The sequence below is a fragment of the Scyliorhinus torazame genome, chromosome 8, assembly GCF_047496885.1.
Source record: "Scyliorhinus torazame isolate Kashiwa2021f chromosome 8, sScyTor2.1, whole genome shotgun sequence".
Classification (NCBI taxonomy): Eukaryota; Metazoa; Chordata; class Chondrichthyes; order Carcharhiniformes; family Scyliorhinidae; genus Scyliorhinus; species Scyliorhinus torazame.
Genome location: NC_092714.1, coordinates 125,589,679 through 125,615,842, shown reverse-complemented (window position 1 = coordinate 125,615,842; position 26,164 = coordinate 125,589,679). Strand labels below are relative to the sequence as shown.

At 50.4% G+C, this 26,164-nt stretch overlaps 1 protein-coding gene across 4 annotated transcripts in view; it reads right to left on the bottom strand.

Annotated features, from left to right (window-relative positions):
- Window positions 1-26,164, bottom strand: part of reps2 (RALBP1 associated Eps domain containing 2) — a 319,465-nt gene that overhangs the window by 133,939 nt on the left and 159,362 nt on the right. For 3 of the 4 annotated variants that reach the window (XM_072514142.1, XM_072514145.1, XM_072514144.1), the window contains exons 4-7: window positions 22,563-22,686; window positions 15,185-15,291; window positions 3,106-3,256; window positions 221-284 (exon numbers count right to left, since the gene is read on the bottom strand). In XM_072514142.1, the coding sequence (XP_072370243.1) occupies window positions 221-284; window positions 3,106-3,256; window positions 15,185-15,291; window positions 22,563-22,686 (446 nt within the window). The remainder of the gene's footprint in view (window positions 1-220; window positions 285-3,105; window positions 3,257-15,184; window positions 15,292-22,562; window positions 22,687-26,164) is intronic. The other variant, XM_072514143.1, reaches the window with a different exon arrangement.

The following is a 26,164-nucleotide window of genomic DNA, read 5'->3' as shown; positions in this document are numbered from 1 at the left end:
TTGTTATTCTCCCGGAAAATTTGGGTCTACAACTCGTATCTGTGAAAATAATTCAAGTATTGACTGGAGCTTCAAGACCAAAGGCGAGATTAGAATTTAAGATTCAGTCCACCACAATAAAAAACCCAGAGATTTGGGCATCTTTACACAGTGACTATTCAGTGCACTGTGATCATCATGTAAGACAGAAAGAAAAAATGTATAATTAAATTATACTTACCATATATGAGAAAGTTCTCGGATAGGAAGCTTTGATTTTGTAAAGAAGTCCTTGGCAACAGAACCTGCAACAAGACTTGGATTAGTTTGCGGTTAGAATAGTGTGAACATGAAGTGTAAAGAATATTTTCTCGATCAGTTAACTTCTGAAGATTGTTTACTCAAGGATAGTTTTCCTTCTTTCAGCCCCAAGACCAAGTGCAGGGGCAGGGTGCCCCGCACCTCCAGGCACAGGGCAGCGTGCCCCGCACCTCCAGGCACAGGGCAGCGTGCCCCGCACCTCCAGGCACAGGGCAGGGTGCCCCGCACCTCCAGGCACAGGACAGCGTGCCCCGCACCTCCAGGCACAGGACAGGGTGCCCCGCACCTCCAGGCACAAGGCAGGGTGCCCCGCACCTCCGGGCACAGGGCCGGGTGCCCCGCACCTCCGGGCACAGGGCCGGGTGCCCCGCACCTCCAGGCACAGGGCAGGGTGCCTTGCATCTCTGGTCATAGGGCAGGGTGCCCCGAACACCCGGTACAGGGCGGGGTGCCCCGAACTCTCGGTACAGGGCGGGGTGCCCCGAACTCCCGGTACAGGGCAGGCTGCCCCGAACTCCCAGTACAGGGCAGGGTGCCCCGAACTCCCAGTACAGGGCGGGGTGCCCTGAACTCCCAGTACAGGGCGGGGTGCCCCCAACTCCCGGTACAGGGCGGGATGCCCTGAACTCCCGGGCACGGGGCAAGGTACCTTGAACTCCTGGGCACAGGGCAGAGTGCCCCACACCCCCCAGGCACGGGCAAGATGCCCGAAACACCTGGTACAGGGCGGGGTGCCCCGAACTCCCGGTACAGGGCGGGGTGCCCCGAACTCCCGGTACAGGGCAGGGTGCCCCGAACACCCGGTACAGGGCGGGGTGCCCCGAACTCCCGGTACAGGGCAGGGGTGCCCCGAACTCCCGGTACAGGGCAGGATGCCCTGAAATCCCGGTACAGGCAGGGTGCCCCGAACACCCGGTACAGGGCAGGGGTGCCCCGAACTCCCGGTACAGGGCAGGATGCCCTGAAATCCCGGTACAGGCAGGGTGCCCCGAACACCCGGTACAGGCAGGGTGCCCCGAACTCCCGGTACAGGGCAGGATGCCCTGAAATCCCGGTACAGGCAGGGTGCCCCGAACTCCCAGTACAGGGCGGGGTGCCCCGAACCCCCGGGCACGGGGCAAGGTACCCCGGACCCCTGGGCACAGGGCAGAGTGCCCCACACCCCCCAGGCACGGGCAGGGTGCCCCGGACTCCCAGGCACGGGCAGGATGCCCCGAACACCCGGTACAGGGCGGGGTGCCCCAAACTCCCGGTACAGGGCAGGATGCCCTGAACTCCCGGTACAGGGCGGGATGCCCTGAACTCTCAGGCATGGGGCAGGATATCCTGAACTCTCAGGGTCCTTGTTGGGCTCAGAATAAAGCTTAGTGAGGTCTGCGAGACATGGATCTGACCCAAGCTCTCTATCAGGGGCCAAAATCTTATGGCCAAGGGTGAGTTTTAGGCTACTGATTTTCAAGAGCATTAGAAAGGAATGAGATCCAAGACTAGCAGAGGAGTGATTTATTGAGGAGTGGGGGATGGTTAGTCACTGGTAGGGCCAGAGGGGCTGGGGCCTGGAAGTACTAGAGTGGTGAGATGGAACTACATCTAAAACACAGCTAGGTCAACAAAAGTTGGTTTTGATGATCAAAAGCAGCTACTGTGAATGCTTTACTGAATGTACAAATTGAGACTGATGTGCGTTACCTCATGCACTGTACCTGGTAAATTAAACTAATTGAAGGTCCAGATAATAAAAAATCCAGGAATAAAGCAATATTCAGGGACAAGGAGATGGGGAGGGCTGTCCAGGAACATGTTGTCAGCATGAACATCAGTAATAAGATGTTTAAGTGTAGTAATTATTGTCCAGATTGTTTAATTATCTTTTAGCCCGTAAATTCTATTTTAAAGCATGAGATGGCTGCTCAAAGGAGTTGTACAATTTTTAGGGATTTGATTGGTTGCTTTCAGTGATGGCAAATGTTTGTAACCAGATTATTTCCTTTAAGAGATAGTGAGCAGTATTGACCAACAACCCCGCCGCATGTTTTTCGGCGGGGCATGTGGCCCGTCAGCAGGATCTATCGGTCCCGCCATTGTCAATGGGATTTCCCGGTGACAGCACCCCTTGTCGCCGAGAAACCCGTCCGCCGCCGTGGGACCGTAGTTTCCCACCAGCGTGAACGGCCAGTAAATCCTGCCCAGGAGTTATTAATGGCATATAAATGAAGCAATTAAATCTATCAGATATTTTGCACACTCTGAACGTTTTCCCTTGCTCTATGGACACTCACCGGATGGTTAATTAAAGGGAAGACGGGAGAATTTACCAGTTAATGGTAACATGGCACTTTCTTTATCAAGTTGCAATAATAAGGGCTCAGCATTGTAACACTGACTGGAATCTGGGTTGGGTTCTGCTCACAGAGATGTGATGCAGTTTGCGTCGCTTCTTCCCTGCTAGCTTCAAGTCTCCCAAATGAAATGCATTTGGGAAGTCTCCATTCAGTTTGCCGTTGAGACTGGATTAATGAAGGAAATCTGCCTTTCATTTGGCACAAGTTGAAGCTTCCCTTCTGTGGGGGTGGCTGTTATCAGGAATAGAAAACCTCACAGTGGTTCAGCACTGAGAGACTTTGCTGGGCCAAAGATCAACGTCAAGAATACAAAAGCCCCTGTTATGCACCCAGTCTATTTTTCCTTTTCACTGGCTTTATCGAAAACTTTTTAGAAAATAAAGGCATGACTACCATTTCATGATAGGTCAGCCTTTTCATTCATAAAATTGTATTTCTGATGGAAAAAAGTTTTTTTTTTTACCAGAAATAAGCAATTTCATATCAGGCTGCAGGGTTTTAAACTGATTGAAGTAGTACTCTCGCTGTTCCTCAGTTATCCTCCAGGGGTCATCTGTGTAGTCCGAAAGATCCTCCTGTGATTCAGAATCTGCCGGTTGTCCAGATGTTTGCTTCTGTCAAGTGCAGAAAGATATTAATAAGCACATCATTTGGTGAAGGAATAAATCTAACAGCATCAGCTTTTAGGAGGGACTTGCACTTGTTTTATGAATATGGGCGGCATTATAGCACAGTGGTTAGCACTTATTGCTTCACAGCACCAGGGTCCCTGATTCAATTCCCGGCTTGGGTCACTGTCTGAGCAGAGTCTGCATGTTCTCCCCGTGTCTGTGTGGGTTTCCTCCGGGTGCTCTGGTTTCCTCCCACAAGTCCTGAAAGACGTGCTGTTTGGTGAATTGAACATTCTGAATTCTCCCTCAGTGTACCCGAACAGGTGCCGGAATGTGGTGACCAGGGGCTTTTCACAGTAATTTCATTGCAGTGTTAATGTAAGCCTACTTGTGACACTAATAAAGATTTTTATTAAAATTGAAATATCCAAACATTTGGACCGGATATTCGGACCTGAATTGATGAGCTCATTTAACGGTTGCTTTGTTTCATTTTAAATGCAGTTAAATCATTTCTCATCTCATGTCTTGTCTACCCAATCTGTCAATACCCCAATAAATACTGAAGCTGGCACTGCGGTCTCATGGTGCGGAGGACCTGGGTTCTATCCCGGCCCTGGGTCACTATCCGTGTGGAGTTTGCACATTCTCCCGTGTCTGCGTGGGTCCGATCCCCACAACCCAAAAATGTGCAGGGTAGGTGGATTGGCCACACTAAAAATGCCCCTTAATTGGAAAAAAATCCAACAAAAAACTGCTGAAGCAAAATAATGATTTAATATTTCTGCCATTTTGTTATAATGGCTCAGGATGTTATCCTGACCACCACTTGGTAGCTCTATTTACATTCTAGTATTCCTTTAATTTGTGCGCCTGTAGAATATTTTACTATTTTGGTTATGTCCCTTGATAATTTAGTTTCTTATAGTTCCTCTTTACGTCCCCAAGGTTTTATTTAACTGTTCGCCTCTTCATTTTCTCATCATGCTTTCCCCTGTTGCCCATGTAGTTGCAGTATGTCCTTTCCCTCTCCCTCAAATTTCCCCTTCTATCTTTATGCATCCATGGAGTCTTATTGGTGTTCAATTTTTCCTGGTTACTTATTTAGAGGAATGTGGTTTTCCTGATCTCATTATTTAAAAACTTCCCTTTGCTGTGCTACATCATTGTTCTCCCATGTTGTCCATTTTATTTTCCAATGTTCTATTCTCAGCCCCCCCCAAAAAATCAACTTTTCTCCAAAATATTACCCTCGCTTTGTCCTCAATTGTTTTTTGTTTTTTTTAAAAATGTTTTTATTAAAGTTTTTCAATAATTTTTACAAAACACTCCAAAAAGGAAAATAGTACAAAGAAAACGGGGCAGTATGCCAACAAAACAACTTAACCCTCTATACGATTAACAATTTAACACCCAATCCAAAGCAAAATGGGGCATGCGCCCCTTACAAAAATAAATCAGCGCCCCCACCCCCCCAGGTTGCTGCTGCTGCTGACCTCCACCTAACGTTCTGCAAGAAAGTCAACTAACGGTTGCCACCGCCCGGAGAACCCCTGCAAGGACCCGCGCAAGGCAAATTTTATCTTCTCCAACCTAAGAAACCCCACCATGTCGTTCACCCAAGCATCTATGCTTGTGGGCTTCGTGTCCCTCCACATGAACAAGAGCCTTCTCTGGGCTACCAACGAGGCAAAGGCCAGAACTCCGGCCTCTTTCGACTCCTGCACTCCCGGATCGTCCGATACCCCAAATATCGCTGTCCCCGAGCTCGGTTTTACCCGAGTATCCAAGACCTTGGACATAGCCTTTGCAAAGCCCTTCCAAAATTCTGTAAGCACCGGACATGTCCAAAACATATGGACGTGGTTTGCTGGGCTCCCCGAACACCCCGGGTTGCTGCTGCTGCTGACCTCCACCTAACGTTCCGCAAGAAAATCAACGAACGGTTGCCACCGCCCGGAGAACCCCTGCAAGGACCCTCGCAAGGCAAATTTTATCTTCTCCAACCTAAGAAACCCCACCATGTCGTTCACCCAAGCATCTATGCTTGTGGGCTTCGTGTCCCTCCACATGAACAAGAGCCTTCTCTGGGCTACCAACGAGGCAAAAGCCAGAACTCCGGCCTCTTTCGACTCCTGCACTCCCGGATCGTCCGATACCCCAAATATCGCTATCCCCGAGCTCGGTTTTACCCGAGTATCCAAGACCTTGGACATAGCCTTTGCAAAGCCCTTCCAAAATTCCGTAAGCACCGGGCATGTCCAAAACATATGGGCGTGGTTTGCTGGGCTCCCCGAACACCTCACACATCTGTCCTCCACCCCAAAAAACTTACTCATCCTCGCCCCTGTCATATGCGCCCTGTGCACCACTTTAAACTGGATCAGGCTGAGCCTGGCGCAAGATGAGGAGGAATTGACCTTGCCCAGGTCACCAGCCTACAGGCCCTCACCCTGCTCCTCTTCCCACTTGCCCTTCAGCTCCTCCACCGAGGCTTCCTCTGCCTCCTGCAGCTCCTGGTATATCTCCAATATCTTACCCTCCGCGACCCACATGCCCGAAACCAACCTGTCCTGTATCCTTCGGGCAGGCAGCAGCGGGAATTCCCCTACCTGCTTTCTCACCAACGCCTGAACCTGTATATACCTAAAGGCATTTCCCGGAGGTAACCCAAATTTCTCCTCCAGTGCCCTCAGACTGGCAAAAGTCCCATTGATGAATAAATCTCCCATCCTTTTAATGTCCCGTATCGGAGCCCAGACTGAGTCCTCTACCTCCCCCCGATGCCGTCTCCACTGCCCCCAAATCCTCAATGTCGCCGCCACCACCGGGCTCGTGGTTTCCGCGTCGGCGGAAGCGGCAACGTTGCCGTCACCAGTGCTCCCAGGCTAGTACCTACACAGGACGTCGCCTCTAACCTTTTCCATGCCGCCCCCTCTCCCTCCAATACCCACTTCCGAATCATAGACACATTCGCTGCCCAGTAATAGCTGCACAGGTTCGGCAGCGCCACCCCCCCCCCACCCCCCCCTCCCCCCAACTGCACTCCAAGAACAGCCTCTTAACCCTCGGGGTCTTATTTGCCCACACAAATCCCATAATGCTCCTGTTTACCCATTTAAAGACGGCCTTGGGGATGTGAATGGGCAGGCACTGAAAGACGAACAGGAACCTGGGGAGGACTGTCATCTTAACGGACTGCACCCTACCCACCAGGGAGAGTGGCAGCATCTCCCACCTGCCTGAAGTCCTCCTCCATCTGGTCCACCAGCCGTGCCAGATTGAGCTTATGCAGGACCCACCAACTCTTAGCCACCTGGATTCACAAATACCGAAAACTCCTCCCCACCAACTTGAGTGGTCGCTCCTCCAACCTCTTTTCCTGGCCCCTCGCATACACCACAAACAGCTCGCTCTTCCCCACGTTGAGCTTATATCCCGAGAAGCCTCCAAACTCCCTAAGGGTCTGCATGACCTCCCCCATCCCCTCCACCGGATCCGCAATGTACAGCAGCAGGTCATCCGCATATAGTGAGACACGGTGCTCCTCCCCTCCCCCCCCCCCCCCCCCCCCCCCGAACCAACCCCCTCCAGTTTCTGGACTCCCTCAACGCCATGGCCAGTGGCTCAATCTCCAGGGCAAAGAGCAGGGGGGACAATGGGCACCCCTGCCTCGTTCCACGGTACAACCTAAAATACCCTGACCGCAGCCAGTTCGTCGCTACACTCACCACCGGGACCTGGTACAGCAATTTAACCCACCCTATGAACTCCTCCCCGAACCCAAATCTGCCTAACACCTCCCACAGGTACTCCCACTCCACCCAGTCAAAGGCCTTCTCCACGTCCATTGCCGCTACCACTTCTGCCTCCCCCCCCCCGCTCCGAGGGCATAATCACATTCAGGAGCCTCCGCACGTTCGTGTTCAGCTGCCTGCCATTCACAAACCCCGTCTGGTCCTCATGTATCACTCCCGGGACACAATCCTCAATCCTGGTGGTCAAAAGTTTTGCCAGCAGCTTGTCATCCACATTGAGGAGCGAAATCGGCCTATAAGAGCCACACTGCAGCGGGTCCTTATCCCGCTTGAGGATAAGCGAGATCAAAGCCTGCGACATCGTCGGGGGAAGGATTCCCTTTTCCTTTGCCTCATTAAAGGTTCTCAGCAACAACGGGCCCAACAGCTCTGAGAACTTCCTGTAGAACTCAACCGGGAACCCATCCGGCCCTGGGGCTTGGACTGCTTGCATACTCCCCAACCCCTTAACTAGCTCCTCCATCTCGATCAGGGCCGCCAAACCCTCTCCCCCTCCCCCCCCACTTTCTCCACTCTTGGGAACCTCAGTTGGTCCAGGAACTGCCGCATCCCCTCCCTCCCCCTCCGGGGGTTCTGACTTGTACAACTTACCATAAAAGTCCCTAAAGACCTTGTTTATTTTAGCTGGAGTCCACACCGTGTTCCCCCCTCTATCTCTGACTCCCCTAATCTCCCTGGCCGCCTCCCTCCTCCGCAGCTGATGCGCCTGTGGTAGTCTGTGTAGAGGTATTATGGTACCTGGTAATGCTGGAACACCATTGGTAGATATTGTATGTTTCCTATTGGTCAAGCTGTATGGTAGCTCCGCCCTGCAAGGCAGGGTATAAGAGCACGTGCCGCCCTAGCAGCCTTCTTTCTGTACCTGAGCTGCTGGGGGAAACATCTAGCTTATTAAAGCCTTCAGTTGGACTACAACCTCGCTTTAATGGTCATTGATCGTGCATCAGCGCCAACATCCGACTCGCCTTCTCCCCATACTCATACACTGATCCCTGTACCCTCCTCCACTGGGCCTCAGCTTTCCCCGTGGTCAGCAAGTCAAACTCCGTTTGGAGGCTCCGGCGCTCCCTCAACAGCCCCTCTTCGGGGGATTCCGCGTATCTCCTATCCACCCTCTGTATCTCCCCCACCAATCTTTCCCTCACCATCCTCTCCCTCTTCTCCCTGTGAGCTCTGATTGAAATTAACTCCCCCCTGATCACTGCCTTCAGCGCCTCCCAGACCACACTCACCAACACCTCCCCATTATCATTGACCTCCACATATCATTGGATGCACCCCCGAACCCGCCCACAAACCTCCTCGTCCGCCAGCAGCCCCACATCCATGCGCCACAACGGTCGCTGGCCCCTCTCCTCCCCCAACTCCAGCTCCACCCAGTGCGGGGCGTGATCCAAAATCGCAATGTCCGAATACTCCGCCCCCTCCACTCTCTGGATCAGCGCCCTGCTTACCACACAAAAGTCTATCCGTGAGTATGGCCTTGTGCACATGGGAGAAGAAGGAGAACTCCCTCGCCCGTGGCCTGGCAAACCTCCACGGATCCACTCCCCCCACCTGATCCATAAACCCCCTCAGGACGTTGGCCGCTGCCGGCCTCTTACTCGACCTCGACCTAGACCGATCTAGTGCCGGGTCCAGTACAGTATTGAAGTCCCCCCCCCCCCCCATTATCAGATTACCTGCCTCCAGATCCGGGATCTGACTCAACATCCGCTTCGTGAACCCTGCATCGTCCCAGTTTGGGGCATACACATTCACCAGCACCACCCGGGCCCCCTGCAGCCTGCCACTCACCATCACAAAGCGACCCCGTTTATCCGCCACAATACCCACCGCCTCAAATGCCACCCGCTTACTCACCAGGATTGCGACCCCCCTGTTTTTCACATCCAGCCCAGAGTGAAAAACCTGCCCCACCCCTCCCTTCCTCAGCCTGGTCTGATCCGCGATCTTCAGGTGAGTCTCCTGTAACATGCCTACGTCTGCCTTTAGCGCCTTTAAGTGCGCAAACACCCAGGCCGCTCTTGACCAGCCCATTCAAGCCTCTCACGTTCCACGTGATCAGCCAGATCGGGGGACTACCCCACCCCCCGCCGACAAGCCATCTCCTTTTTTAGGCCAGCCACGTGCCCACGCCTCCCGCACTCTCCAGCCCCCCCAGGCGGAGGCTCCCCTCCCCGACTCTCCCTCTTACCTTCAACTCCCTCTCAGCCCGCACAGCAGCAACCGAATTACCCCCCCCCCCTCACAACCAAGCAACTGCTTAACCCCCTGCTCCCCCCCCTTTGCATTCCCGTAAGTCAGCTGAATCCTGTTGACCCCGGCTGTTCCTGCCTCTGTCTTCGATCCCCCGATTGGATTCCCTCTCGAAGTCTCCAGCCCTCCCCCCACTAAAGTGGGATGGCCAAAGTCCCCCCTCTACCCCCCCATACACCATTGTGGACACCAAGCCAGTACCGCCCCCTGCCTCGGGCCCCACTTTTCACAGGAAAAAGTGCTCCCTGCCTGAGCTGACCCCGCCCCCTGTGGCGCAACTCCGTCCACCTACACCCTCATCGCAATCCCCGAAGGCCCAGGGCCACAGGCCCATACAACCCCAAAAAAACGCGGGGGACAACCCCCCCCCCCAAACAAGCCCACATAAAGAAAAAACATTGCCCCCTCCCACTCCCCAACATCCCCTGTAACATGCCACAAACCAGTAATTTGAGTCCAGCTTCTCATTTTTGAGAATGGTCCACGCCTCGTCCGGCGTATCAAAGTCGTGGTGACGGTCCTGATACGTGACCCACAGCCACGCCGGCTGTAACAGCCCGAACTTCACCCCCTTTCCGTGGAGACCCGCCTTGGCCCGATTGAATCCTGCCCTCTTCTTGGCCAGCTCTGCACTCCAGTCCTGATAGATGAGGATTTCAGCATTCTCCCACCTACAGCTACGCTCCTGCTTCGCCCATCGCAGGACACACTCCGTCAGTGAAGCGGTGGAACCTCACCACCACGGTCCTCGGCGGCTCATTCGCCCTCGGCCTCCTCGCCAGGACCCTGTGCGCCCCATCCAGCTCCAGGGGCCTCGGGAAGGCTCCCACGCTCATCAGCATATTCAGCATCGTAGCCACATACGCCCCAGCCTCCGACCCCTCTACGCCCTCAGGGAGACCCAGAATCCACAGGCGCTTCCTCCTCGACCTATTCTTCAGATCCTCGAACTTCTCCTGCCATTTTTTATGCAGCGCCTCGTGTGCTTCCACTTTGACAACCAGACCCAGGATCGCATCCTTATTATCAGAGGCCTTCTGCTGCACCTCCTTATCGCCGCCTCTTGCATCTTCTGGGTCTCCACCAACCTTTCAATCGATGCCTTCATCGGGGCCAACATCTCCGCCTTCAATTCCGCAAAGCAGCTTCTCAAAAACTCCTGCTGCTCCCGCGACCACTGAGCCCACGCTGCCTCGTCCCCGTCCGCCGCCATCTTGCTTTTCCGCGCCCGTTCTCCTCTCTTCTCTAGTGCCACGTTTTTGACCGCTCCGCTCCTGGTCCACTCCAGACAGTGCTGGGGGAACCTCACTGCTTCCTTCCCACCCTGGGAATCGTCGTCCAAGTGCCTCTGGAGCTCCTTAAAAGGGCCCAAAAGTCCATTCTCGGCGGGAGCTGCCGTCCGTGCGACCTACCCAGGCATAGCCGCAACCGGAAGTTCTCCTCCTCAATTGTTATTAGTAGTCACTATCGCCTTGGTGCTCCGCTAGCTTTGCTTCTCTTACCTCCTCTGGTTCACTCCTCAGTGCTAGATCCAATAGCAAATCTTAACCTTGTCGAGCTTTATACGTACGCGGTTAGAAATGTGTCATTGCACACATTGTGGGAGCTCCATTCTTTACCCATCTCGTCTGGCAATTCATTTCACGGTTGTTGAAATCCCCCATGACTATTATTCTATGTCTGATACTCATTTCCATAATTTGCATCCCCCCCCCGCATCGTTTCTTCTAATAAGTTGTCAGGAAACTACCCCTATTCGTCGAACTGATTGTTCACTTGTTTCTATCAACATGGATTCCATTTCGGTCTTGTTCATGGTTGCATTCTTTTTTTTTCTGCTGCCATTGTGCTATCGCTAATAGGAACTACTTCACACACACCCTTTCCCCACTCTCTTTTCTGAAGATGATACATACCCTGCAATGTTTAATTCCCAGTCCTGATTTATCTCTAGCCATGTTTCAGTATTCCAAACTATGTTTGATTTCTCCAATTGTATTAACTATTATTTCCCTGTTTAATTACAGACACTGTGTGATTGATGTACCAATAGATTAACTTATTTTAAAAAGTTTTTCCTCTCACTTTATTTTTAACCATCTTTGCACACTTGTTGCGCCAGACCTGGTGGCGTAACGAGGCCGATGAATTTGGCAAGAGGCCTTTTGTGAAATCCTTGACGCTGGAGATGTCTCGCGAGATCCATCCAAATCTCATGAGATGTTGCAATCTGGATCTTGGTCCGCTCTGGGTAAGATCAAGATATACATATTTAAATGAGCCCAATGTGCTTGCGTCATATTCTCCCAAGGCCCATGAACTAATGGCCACGCCAGTGAGGTCAGGACCAAGCACCGTTTAGTACTGGTCCACACAAACGTGGACGAGGCCTGACGGTATCTGGAGGGTCTGCCAAGCCTCTGGAGATCCTTTGGTAGCCAGGCTGGCAGTGGCTGGGAGGCACTGCCAAGGGTCTGGGCCTGAGCATAAAAGGGGGGGAATGAGGAGGGTATAAAGGGTGGGGGTGGGGGGGCGAACGGTGGGTATGAAGGGGCCTAATAAAAGGGTGTGGATCATGAAAAGGGGGGTACCAAAAGCGAGAGGTGGGGAGGCGGCCCGAAGCGACCCCATAGTGGACTGTCCTCACTTGGCGGGCGGGCGGGCAGGCGGGGGAGGGGGGGGTCACGCCCTTTCAAAATGGCAGCCCAATCTCTGAGGAGCTGGACTGGCTGGTGAGTTCAGCTCTCCCGGATGAAAACATTTCTAAGTGTGGGCTTGACCGGGGAGAAACTCCCAATGCCCCAAAAATGACTACGGGTGCGATTTACTGGTCGTGTCCCATCAAAATCGGGACAGGATGCGGCTGATAGATCCCACAAGAACCCTTTTCCGGGATTCCTGATGGTTAGATCTCACGAGATGTTGTGATCTGAATCCTTCCCACAATGGGCGGGACCCAGATTCTCAGATTGATCTGGCTGTCGGGATCTACCGGCCTCGCTGAGGAGATCCCAGCCATTCACCCACAAACGGGGACCAGGCGGAATGGCACTTGGGGTGGGGGTCTTCCAGTTGATCTGAGGCCCCCAGGTGGCTGACATTTGGGCAGGGTGGCACTCTGTCGCTGCTGATGCAACCTGGGAATCTTGGCATTGCCAGCCTGGCACACTGGCAATGCCACCCTGGTCCTAGCCTACACTGACAGGGTGCCCAGGTGGCACTGCCAGGCTGGCAGGTGCATTGCCAGGGGGCCAGGCTGGCTGGGACAAGGTGTCCAGGTGGCATTTTGCCCACGTAAAGGATCAGGCTTGGGCGTGTCCTGCCCATGTGAGGTGGGGTGCTCGAGGATCCCCCAACAGGTGAGTTGGGCATTGGGGAGGTCTGGGAGTCGTGCCGGAGGATCCGGAGATCGGGTGCCATTTTCTCTTCCTGCACTTAGGAGGTCAGTCGTTGGAGCCCCTCAGTGCAGGAAATGCAACTAAGTTTGGCCTTGGCAGTGCCGTTACAATAGCTTGTAGTGCTGGGAACAGCTCCTCCAATCCCACCCAGAATGGACGGTTTATTTTTGGTTAGATTGCTTACCCAAGTGTTGTTGACAGCAATGTGGATGTCACTCATAAAGCCATCCAACCAAACTCGCCCAAAATTACACTTAGAAATATTTTGGTTGAATTCCACTTCTTACTCGAGTTATTCCCTGGACATTTTCCTCTCTTCGCTTAATCTGTCCCATGCTCTCTGTTCCATTTGTATTTAAACATGTTTAATTATTTTAGATTTCGCCCTCCCCAGTTTAAACCCTTGGCCACTCTCCGATATATCCCTTCTGCTAGGACACTGGTTTCAATGTGGTTCAGGTGGAACCCATCCTTGTCTCAATGTGTCCCGTACAAAGCAGCCCCTCGTTCCAATTTCAGACCTTTGACCACATGTTAACTCAACTATTCTGCTCGAGTCGGTGCCAATTTGCCTGTGGCCCAGGTGACAATCCGATTATTACCCTTGAGGTGCCGCTTTCTAGATTTTGTTCCTAACGCTTCCCACCACCCCCAGCAAATATCTCCCCCTTGTTCCTACCTAGATTGTATATTTATAGGGTTAAATGTCGCAGTTCCCTACGCCCTGCAATACAAGCTGTCTTATTCCCTTATAACACAGCCAGAACCTTCTGACCCCAAATTCCTTGCCAGATTGGCTGGTGTTTGATGTCCTCTCACCCATTCCACCCCATTTTAAATGATGAATAATTACATTTATTCTCTGTGTACTTGAGAAGAGAGCAAAGTAAAAATCCATCCACATGTTTCTAATGGTGCCCATTGTTCTAAAACGGTTTGCAGTGCATTCTCTCTCCAAATGGAGAGTGCCACATTGCTTTCTTTCTTCTTTCAAGGATGATTAATAACAATGAGAATTGCCTCAGGTTCTTTGGTTATTTGTAGCATTCGCTGTGATTTTATTCTGTAGCTTTGTGCTTTGCATAATGCATCCCACACGAGCCCATTAATTCTTATTGTGAAACCGTTGCAGGTAATAGTTTGCAGTCAAAGAAAGCTGCAGTCAGTATTTGCAACACAGCTGCTAGCTGAGCAGGCAATTCAGATTGTTTAGCATTGTAAAGTGGTCATATTTTTAAAAAAGCTATTGAGGAATTGGGTGCATTGCAAATGCATAAAACAAAAGCAAAACTGGTTTCAGTTTGAACCTGTACAATTTATGGGCTGTGTGCAATAGTTGGGCACTCTGCTGTATCCGGAGTTTACAGCATTGGAGGTGGTGCAGAGAAAAGCAAAACCGCTGAGGTCTGCACACTTACACCAACATCTCGTCCAACATTCTTGAGGTTTGGGTACAGCATGGTGGCGCAGTGGTTAGCACTGCTGCCTCACAGTGCTGAGGACCCGGGGCACTCTCCGTGTGGAGTTTGCACATGCTCCCCGTGTCTGCATGGGTCTCACCCCCACAACCCAAAGATGTGCAGAGTAGGTGGATTGGCCATGCTAAGTTGCCCCTTAATTGAAAAAAAAGAATTGGGTACTCTATCCACACTCAACACAGCAGGACCAGAAGAAACTGCTTGGCTTAGGGACTTTGCATTGGCTAAGTACCCAATTCATGTTTTCCAATTAAGGGGCAATTTAGCGTGGCCAATCCACCTAGCCTGCACATCTTTGGGATGTGGGGGTGAAACCCACGCAAACACGTGGAGAATGTGCAAACTCCACACGGACAGTGACCCAGAGCCGGGATCAAACCTGGGACCTTGGCGCCGTGAGGCAGCAGGGCTAACCCACTGCACCACCGTGCTGCCCTGCACTGGCCAAGTAAATAAGTGAGGGTATTATTAAAAACTCAAAGGAGATCCTAAGATTTACATTTTGTTTTCACAGAGTAAAACAGAATGGAGAAAGGAAATTATAGAAAACATTGGTAATGTAGATGTATGTGAGGTAGTCAGCTGGTTCCAAGAACTAGATGGCAGGATGTGCAAAAATTGCATAGCTTATAGTAACACTTTTATTGTTAAAGATCTCTGTCATGATCCCCTCCCACACATCTCTCTGCATCATTATTAATGTAATACTGACTTAACACATTCAAAATACACAGTTCAGGAGATATCAATTAATGGAGAGAATTCTGTTCGGGAGAAATCTGTTATTTTCTTCAATAGTAAATGCTCACTTCCTCCCGTCATGTGAATGATGACGTTTTATATTTTGCCAAACTCTCCTTCAGGTATACTCTTACACTTGGTTACATAAAAGCTTGGATTTAGTTGTTCTTCAGTGATTCATTCTTGAAAATAATCGTGGAGAGAATTAAAAATGCTTTGGCTGAAATTTAGCCTTACCTGATCATAAAATGAGTAAGCAAGTGAAGGCTTGGATACATAGGTCCCATGGGCTTGCCCATCTGGATAGACAGCAGCGTCTGCTGTTGGGCTTCCTTCATGAATGACTGAAACATAAAAAAAAGTGATGAGCAATTCAAATAGACCGAGTCAACACAGTAACCGACATCACAGTGACCGAGTCACCACAGTGACTGACATCACCGTGACCGACATCACCGTGACCGAGTCACCACAGTGACTGACATCACCGTGACCAACATCACCGTGACCAACATCACCGTGACCGAGTCACCGTGACTGAGTCACCACAGTCACTGACATCACAGTGACCGAGTCACCACAGTGACTGACATCACCGTGACCAACATCACCGTGACCAACATCACCGTGACTGAGTCACCACAGTCACTGACATCACAGTGACCGAGTCAACACAGTAACCGACATCACAGTGACCGAGTCACCACAGTGACTGACATCACCGTGACCGACATCACCGTGACCGAGTCACCACAGTCACTGACATCATAGTGACCGAGTCACCACAGTAACTGACATCACCGTGACCAACATCACCGTGACCGAGTCACCGTAACCGAGTCACCACAGTCACTGACATCACCGTGACCGAGTCACCACAGTAACTGACATCACCATGACCAACATCACCGTGACCGAGTCACCGTGACCGAGTCACCACAGTCACTGACATCACCGTGACCGAGTCACCACAGTAACTGACATCACCGTGACCAACATCACCGTGACCAACATCACCGTAACCGAGTCACCACAGTCACTAACATCACAGTGACCGACATCACAGTGACCGAGTCACCACAGTCACCAACATCACAGTGACCGACATCACCGTGACTGAGTCACCACAGTCACGAACATCACAGTGACCGACATCACCGTGACCGAGTCACCACAGTCACTAACATCACAGTGACCGACATCACCGTGACTGAGTCACCAGTCACCAACATCACCGTGACCGAGTCACCACAGTGAACGACATCATGGTGACTGAGTCACCACAGTCACTGACATCACCGTGACCAACATCACCGTGACCGAGTCACCACAGTGACCGACATCATGGTGATCGAGTCACCACAGTGACTGACATCACAGTGACTGAGTCACCACAGTCACTGACATTATGGTGACTGAGTCACCACGGTCAGCGTCATCACAGTGACCAAGTCACCACAGTCACCGTCATCAGTGACCGAGTCACCACAGTCACCGACATCACAGTGACCGAATCACCACAGTCACCATGATCACAGTGACCGAGTCACCACAGTGACCGACATCACTGTGACCGAGTCACCACAGTGACCGACTTCACGGTGACTGAGTCACCACAGTCACCATGATCACAGTGACCGAGTCACCACAGTGACCGACATCACAGTGACCGAGTCACCACAGTGACCGACATCACGGTGACCGAGTCACCATAGTGACTGACATCACGGTGACCAAGTCACCATAGTGACTGGCATCACGGTGACCGAGTCACCATAGTGACTGGCATCACGGTGACCGGGTCACCACAGTCACCGTCATCACAGTGACCGAAAGACCACAGTGACTGACATCACAGTGACTGAGTCACCATAGTGACCGTCATCAGTGACCGAGTCACCACAGTCACTGTCATCACGGTGACCGAGTCACCGCCGTGACCGACATCACGGCGATCGAGTCACCACAGTCACCGCTACATCACGGTAACCGAGTCAACATAGTGACTGACATCACGGTGACTGAATCACCACAGTGACTGACACCACAGGGACCGAGTCATCACAGTCACCGGCATCACAGTGACTGACATCACGGTGACCAAGTCACCACAATCACCGACATCACAGTGACCGAGTCATCACAGTCACCGTCATCACGGTGACCGAGTCATCACAGTCACCGTCATCACAGTGACCGAGTCACCACAGTCACCGACACAGTGACCGAGTCACCACAGTCACCATGATCACGGTGACCGAGTCACCACAGTCACCGTCATCACAGTGACCGAGTCACCACAGTCACCGTGATCACAGTGACCGAGTCATCACAGTCACCATCATCACAGTGACCGAGTCATCACAATCATCGTCATCACGGTGACCGAGTTACCGTCATCACGGTGACCGAGTCACCACAGTCACAATCATCACAGTGACCGAGTCACCTTAGTGACCGACATCACGGTGACCACGTCACCACAGTCACCGACATCACGGTGACCGAGTCACCACAGTCACCATGATCACGGTGACCGAGTCGCTGCAGTGACTGACATCACGTTGACCGAGTCACCACAGTGACTGACATCACAGTGACCGAGTCACCATAGCGAGAGATCAGCTGAGCCCGAGAAGAAGGAAAGTGACCGGCAGTCATAAGGGTTAGAGGCCTGTTACCATTGTGGCAGAGAGCATTCCCTTTTTTAAAATAAATTTTAGAGTACCCAATTCTTTTTTTCCAATTAAGGGACATTTAAGCATGGCCAATTCACCTATACGGCACATCTTTTTGGGTTGTAGGGGTGAGACCCATGCAGACCTGAGGAGAATGTGCAAACCCCACACGAACAGTGACCTGTGGCTGGGATCGAACCTGGGTCCTCGGCGCTGTGGGGTAGCAGTGCTAACCACTGCACCACCGTGCCGCCTGGGGAGAACATTCCCAAGGCAATTGTATGTGTAAAGAATTCATCTGTTTCAGGTGTAATAGGAAAAGCCATCTCCAAGCCAGGTCAACTCCAAGTTCCCCCTCAAAATGTTGCCACTCCAGTGAACAAGCTTGAGAAAGACCCTCAAGAAAAATCAGAAGTGTACAAGCTTAATGAGGTGAAATTAAGTAGAATATTCTCCTATTGAGATCGTCCTTGTGGTCAACAGCTGTCCGCTGTTCAATACAGGTCAATACAGGGAGGCTGCCACAGCAGTGGGTGAGCAAACGTTTAGTACCTGCAGGGAGGGCTGCAGCCTATGAATTTCAGCAGTTCTTTGGCCACCTTAACCACCTATTCTGGGCAGGCACTGAAGATATTGGGTATGGCATCCATACCAGTATCACACCACCAGCAGTCTGCCCAGCTGCCTTTAATCACTGTGAAGGGACAAAGGCCAAGCCTCATTGGGGGGGGGTACTGATCCCCACAAACGGAGGCCCCGGGTGGTCGGCCTCTGGATAGGCAGGATCCCTGGCACTGCTGGTGCCAATCTGGCACCTTTACACGGCCAGCCTGGCAGTGCCACCCTGGCACCAGCCTGGCACTGCTAGGGTTCGCAGATGGCACTGCCAAGCTGGCAGGGGCCAAAGTCAGGGTTCCAGGTCTTGAAGTGCTACAGTGCCAGGCTGGCATTTTGTCTACACCAGGATTGAGCCCAGGGGTGCCTTGCCAGTGTGAGGTGGGGTGTCCACCCTTATAGGTGCATTGGGACGCTGAGGGGGCTCCATATGGTTGCGGCAGGAGGTCAAGAGATCGGGATGCCATTTAAAAATGGTGTCCTGATGTCTACCTGCACGGAGGAGCTCCGCCCACTCCACCCACTATGTTGTCAAGAGTTAAAGAATGGTTCTCACAGGCTGGCATTTTGAGAGGTCAGAGCAGATCTGGCCCATGCACTGTAGGGACAAAATCACTTGCAAGGATGGGGTTGCAGAGTGATAGCTCCTGTGGGGTTGCAGAGTGACAGTGCCACCCCCGGGGTGGCGGCACCTTCTCCAAGAATTGCACAGCAGTCATCCTGGTCAATCCAAGATGAAGGTATTGGCCAGGAGTTATGTTTCGTGGCCAGGGATCAAATGTATGGTCAACCGATGCATACAGTGTCAGACTCAACACAACTTTCCACCTGCACCAAACTTGCACCTTGGGAGGGTCCATGGACGAGGGAGTGGCTATGGGGTCCTTGGAAAAGGTTCCACATTGACTTTGTGGGTCCCGTTTTGGGAATTATGTTTTGGATTGCGGTAGATGCCCATTCAAAGTGGCTAGATGTTCAGCTTATGCATTTGACCACTGTGGCAGCCATTGTGGACAAACTGTGCCAAATCTTTGCCATTCACGGCCTGAGGTGATGGTCTCGGACAAGGGCATCATCATCACGGCCGAAAAGTTTCAACTCTTTGTTAAGTCCAATGGGATGCAGCATTTAAGGACAGCCCCCTACCACCCCGCACCAAACGGGCTAGCTGAAATAGTGATCCAAATTTTCAAAGCGTCAATGAAAAAACAAGTTAACTGACCACGACTGCTTTATTTGGCAGCCTTCTTGCTCTTGTACAATTCATATCACGACTTGGGTCACCCATGCTGAGTTGTTAATGGGACAGGCGCCTCCGGACCTGGCCTGCCCTCATTTTTCCAAATTTGTCGGGAATGGTGTAGGCAAAGTAAGCCCCACAGAAAGGCCACCGTGAACCAGTCAAGAAGGACAGGTCGTTCCAAACAGAAGATTTAATGTACATGCGGATCTTTGGTGGAGGACCAGAATGGTTACCTGGGTGCCAGGACTGGGCCAGTACCCTATGTCATAGACCTACAACATTGAGAGGCTGGAAAACATGGTGATCATTTGATAAGGAGAGAAACTGCCGTTCCCACAAATGGGCGGGTGGATCCAACCCCAGCTACCAGTATGCCACTCGCCAAGTCGGTAGTGTTAGAACCGAGATCTTCTCAAGGGGAATCACCAGAGGCCACAAAAAGAATTGAGAGGTAGTCAGAACTGCTGCTATTTTGGGCTCTACCAATTTTCCTGCTCTTGCTGTAGACTCGGATGCCTGCAGTTTTGAAAAGCCAGCTGCCAAGTTGAGACGCTCAGCAAGATTTAGGAAGTCACTTGATAGACTTACCTAATGAACTTTGCTTTAAGCTCTCTTCCTGTTTCACTTTTTGACTGTATAGAACTGTAAGTAAGATTTTTTTCTGTTTTTGTATTTCAGGGATCTGTAGGGAACTTAAGGAGGAGGAATATGGTAGCATGGTCCCTTTAAGGTGTGATCCTTTTCAGAACACGCGACGAGCCTGGAGTCTATGGGTACAGAGTGCGCAAATGTTAACCTATCAGGTGGACATGCTGTTGGGGTTTGTTCAAAGTGAGCTTGGAAGTCGAGGGAAGTACAGCTGTGAAGTAGTTGTACTGTTTTGTAGAATATAAAGTTCTTCGTAGTGAAATAAGTCACCGTTGTGATTTAACACTGCCTAGTCGTTTGCCTTGCAAAGCAACTGTGTCCAACCTCAGAAGAGCACATTTATAAAATCCCCGTCTTATACATCAACATCAAACTGAGGGTTACCATTAAACTGAAACTGAACTGGACAGGCCATATAAATACTGTGATCACAGGAGACGGTCAGAGGCTGGGAATTCTATGGTGAGCCGCGGGTCAGGAGTATGATGGAATACGCTCCAGTTGTGTGGCTCCATCAACACTCACAAAGTTCAGAAACCTCCAGGACTAAGCAGACTGTTTATTAACATCCTATCCATATTCTAAAACATTCACCCCCTCTCTACCATCAACAAACAGTGGCAGCAGTGTATTATTTTTTATTCATTTATGGGATGTTGGCATCACTGGTTAGGCCAGCATTTATTGCCCATCCCTAGTTGCCCTTCAGAAGGTGGTGGTGAGTTGCCTTCTTGAACCGCTGCAGTCTGAGGTGTAGGTACACTCACTGTGCTGTTAGGGAGGGAGTTCCAGGATTTTGCCCGAGCGACAATGAAGGAACAACAATATATTTCCAAGTCAGGGTGGTGGAGGGAACCTCCAGGTGGTGGGGTTCCCAGGTATCTGCTGCTCTTGTCCTTCTACATTGTAGTGGCCATGGGTTTTGAAAGTTATTGTCTAAGGAACCTTGGCGAGGTACTGCAGTGCATCTTGTAGATGGTACACACAGCTGCCACTGTTTGTCAGCAGTGGAGAGTTTGAATGTTTGTGGAAGGGGGAGAAATCAAGCGGGCTGCTTTGTCCTGGATGGTCGAGCTTCTTGAGTGTTGTTGGAGCTGCATTCATCCAGGTAAGTGAAGAGTATTCCATTACACTCCTGACTTGTGCCTTGTCGATGGTGGACAGGCTTTTTTTTGGTGGGGGGGGGGGGGCCTGTTCCTGTGCTGTACTTTTCTTTGTTCTTTGTGAGTTACTCGCCTAACCTTTGACATGTACGATATACAAAAGGCATTGCAGCAACACACCAAGCTTCCTTAGACAGCACCTTCCAAGCCCACAACCTCTACCACCTAGAAGGACTAGGGCAGCAAACACATTGGGAACACCAACACCTACAAGTTCTCTTTCAAATCAGTCACCACCCTGACTTGGAAATAGATCTCTGTTCCTTCACTGTCATTGAGTCAAAATCTTGGAATTCCCTCACCAACAACATGCAGCCAGATGCATTGCAGCAGTTCAAGGCAGCAGCTCACCGCCAGCTTCTCAAGGGCAATGAGGGATGGGTTACAAAGGCTGGCCTGGACAACAACGGCCGCATCCCATGAAAAACATAAGCAAAGAAATTCAAAGTGGCTGAAAGTTGTTTAAAAAAAGCAGAAGATATTGAGGACTTGGCAATAGTTTGATATAAATCCCTCAATTAACTAAAGCACTGGTTTGCATTTCCCTCTTGCTTGTACGGAAAGAATTGCAAGCTGCATTTCCTTCTGTCGACATCTTATAGCTTCTCATTTTCATGATAATCCTCCTCTGGAAGAGAAATAGTTAACAGGGGAAAAATCTTTTGGCACACAGGGAAGTTATTAAAGTTCAGCTGCCTGAAGGAACTTTCCCAAATTTCATCTAGTCTGGATTTCTCGAGTGTGAGGCACCATTGATGCAAACTCAATTTCCCTCAAATGCCCAGTACTGAATTTTAGTCACAGAATCTTGTACCACGATTTACGATTGACATTTCAAGTAATGTTCAGAAAGGATTCAATGAATGAATGCTGGAATAAATCTTGAGGGCAATTCGGGATGTGCAATAAATGCTGGCCTGACCAGCAACGCCCACATCCCGTAAATTAATTTTTAAAAAAATCACATTCAGTTAAAGTTTCCTCCCCACATTAGTGAAAACCACTGGCATTGGGATATAGACAAAGGTAAACTCAAGCAGCTATGAGAATGACTTGCCACTAACTGTAAGAAATCAAAAGAAAGAGATGTATGTACAACGTTCCTCAAGCATTCATTATTTTCTGGTTTTGTGACATTATTCTGGGTGCACTTCTTTTTCTGACAGGTGTTTCATAGAATAACACAGTCCTCTCCTTATGCCATTCAATCATTCGGAAATACCGCGCCATCTCAAGTGCAAGCACACACACTCATAGCTGTAACCTACCTGTGTGACTTTGATCAAAACCAACTCTTGTTCTGCCCTCTCCGTTTACTGCTTGTCTTTTTTGGTAGGAGGGTGATGGAGGAGGAGTGGTGAAAGGTAAAGTAGCTGCACACCACGGTTCCTGCTTCAAAAGGTGCAAAGTCATATTTCAGTCCAGCAGCACACAGCAACACTACAATCAATAATTCCATCCATGAGCTATGAAGTACTGCATTAATGATAATAAAAATATATCTACCAATAATCTATTCCGTTCCTTATAATAATAAGAATAATCTTTATTGTCACAAGTAGGCTTACATTAACCCTACAATTAAGTTACTGTGAAAAGCCCCTAGTCACCACACTCTGGCGCCTGTTCGGGCGAGAATTCAGAATGTCCAAATTACATGTTTTTCGGGACTTGTTGGAGGAAACCGGAGCACCCGGAGGAAACCCACGCAGGCACATGGAGAACATGCAGATTCCACACACAGTGACCCAAGCCGGGAATCGAACCTGGGACCCTGGAGCTGTGAAGCAACAATGCTACCCACTGTGCTGCACATCCACTGTAACTATACTTCCCAAGACACTTGGAAAAGGAAAATTTGACTGGATGAGGACACTTGGATGTAGCACGATACCATTTCAACCAAAATGATCAATTCCTGGTCTGTGCTGCACTGGAAGATCTTGAACTAGTCACTTCAATTCTCCTCATATCCCAAGGTTTATGAAAAATACAGGGGCTGTGGGAAGGGGAAAGATAGGCTCCAGTTAACCTTGTTCTCATCATCTAGTGCCTTTACTGTTGGAAGGTGTATGTGTATATAGAACATGTGAGGCGTGGACAGGATTGACGTTATCTCCAGAGCGAAATATCTAATCAGTACACGTGGTCAGGTTCATAAACGAGGGTCACGTGAGAAAGGTACTGAAGAGTTGGATGCCGCCAAGGAGTCATCACATTTTGAAAAGGAAGGATTGAGAGTGGTCCATACCCAGAATAAATATGATTTATTGTAAAAGAAAATTAGTAATTTTCATTCAATGTGCATCGGACATTCTCTCTTTGTTCTCTTCCCCCCCCCACTGCCTGGCAAGACCTTTCCATGTCCGCAATTTAATGTTGAAGAGGGAATCTCTATGGCACTTTACATTGAGAATCCACCAACTGTAGTTTTCTAGTCCGGCTCACTTGATTAAGCAGTTTCACAATGTTGGCCACCTTCCAATATGCTAGACAACTAGCACTATTCACCTGTGGGCCCCGACAGTGAACTCTGGTTAGTTAATTGACAGCGAAGCTGATCCAGTCTACACCAGCCAAGTACTTCTCAGCTGGAATGAAATCAGGTGGAAGAACTATCTTAAATGTTCCCTCTCTAATTCAGGAACGTGGGCTGGGATTCTCCCCCCTGCCACCCCAACGTCGGCTTCCAAATTCTCCGGCGCCGTTTTTCGGGCGCCTGCGGGATTCCCGCCTCGCTGGTTGGGGCCCGTTGACAGCAGCCCCCCACCCCCGGCGATTCTCGGAACCTGATGGGCTGAGTGGCCGAAGAGTTTGGCCGAGTCCCGCCGGCGTGGATTACTCACCTACCACATGGCTGGACCTGGAAGGCAAATGTGCGGGGGCCACCATGGAGGGGGGCGGGGGTGATCTGATCCTGGGGGGGGGGGCAGGGTGACCTGGCCCGCGATCGGGGCCTACCGATCAGCGGGAGGGCTGGTTCTGTGGGGGCCTACTTTACTCCGCGCCCCTGTAGGGATCCGTCATATTGCCCAGGAACCGGCACGGAGAAGGGTCCCTCCGCGCATGTGCGAAAATACGCCGGCCATTCCGCGCATGCGTGAAAATACGCCGGCCGTTCCAGCTTCAATTACTGGAGCTGCGGGGACCACTCCGTCGCCAACCTAGCCCCCGAGGAAGATGAGAATTCCTCACTTTCATGCTGGCGTGGGGACATAGCCCCACCCCATTATTGGAGAATCCTGCCCATGAAAGCTGACTGGGGCCCTGATTGAGATCAGACAATTCACCTCAAATCTGGGAACATTGTGGACGGTCTGATTCAACACCATTAATACAAAACGCATTTCCCCCGCTGAGGAACTTTTATGTTTAATTCTATCACCAATCACCACGCAACTTAAAAATATCTATGAACAAAAGTCTACCACCAATCTTCAGCTTTTACTTGAAGAAAAGTCTAAAGGAAGTATTTTTAATTCATAGTACTTATATTTTTGTTTTAAAAATTGATTTACCATTATTTTATTTGATATTCCATACAAGGACCAGTTTTCTTGTTTGAAACCTCCATGCTGGGTCTCCCTGAAACAAGTGGTGCCTTGATAACTTCAAGGCACCACTGCCAGAAGCGTCCTCATACAGTGCTAACTAGCATGGTGGCACAGTGGCTAGCACTGCTGCCTCACAGTGCTGGGGACCCAGGTTCAATTCCGGCCTTGGATGACTGTCTGTGTGGAGTTTGCACATTCTCCCAGTGTCTGTGTGGGTTTCCTCCGGGTGCTCCAGTTTCCTCCCGCAGTCCAAAGATGTGCAGGTTAGGTAGATTGGCCATGTTAAATTTCCTCTTGGGGTCCAAAGTTGTGCAGGTTTTAGGGGAGGCGGTGGCGTAGTGGATTTGTCACTGGACTTGTAAACCAGAGACCCAGAGTAATGCTCTGGCAATCTAGGTTCAAATCCCACTACAGCAGATGGTGAAATTTGAATTCAATAAAAAAATCTGGAATTAAAAGTCTCATGATGACCATGGAACCATTGCTGATTGTCGTAAAAACCCATCTGGTTCACTAATGTCCTTTCGGGAAGGAAATCTGCCGTCCTTACCTGGTCTGGTCTACATGTGACTCCAAACCCACAGCAATGAGGTTGAGTCTTAAATGCCCCCTCGAAGGCAATTAGGGATGGGCAGTGAATGCGGGCACACCTACGACGCCCACGTCCCATGAACGAATAAAAAAAAAGGTAAGGCAGGGTTACGGGGTTACAGGGATCGAGCTGGGGGGACTGGGTCTAGGTGGGGTGCTCTTTCAGAGGGTCGGTGCAGACTCAATGGGCTGAATGGCCTCCATCGGTACTGTCGGGATTCTATGATTCTATTTTTCTTTCGAGCAACTTTAGGATGGTTACATAAGCTCAGTCAACAGTTGAAGTTACTATTTCAAATAAGACAGACAATTGCTTGACCTTGAGACGACCAGTGTGGGAGTGGCGTTCAATGGTCCCTTGTTTCAAGAGCACCTCTCAGACTATTTTCTTCATCATTTCGCAACCAGCCTCCCCGGGGCACATGGGGTAGTGTCTGTCTGCAACAGCTGCAGCATGTCCTTACATGGAACAAAACCAGGCTCGAGGATGTGTTGAAATAATGGTGAAGCTATTACTTTTATATCTGTACAGAAAAATATCGGCAAACCTTTTGACTTTCCTTCTGGTTTCTAATAAAGCCTCATATGTGGTGTGGCATATAAATGATATGGTGACATCAATGGCCAATCCAAGCATAAAAGCTATATTCAACATTAATAAGCAACTTTAAAAAATACATACACAATGCAATTAATGCAAGTCATGGATTATTGTCTTCATTTTA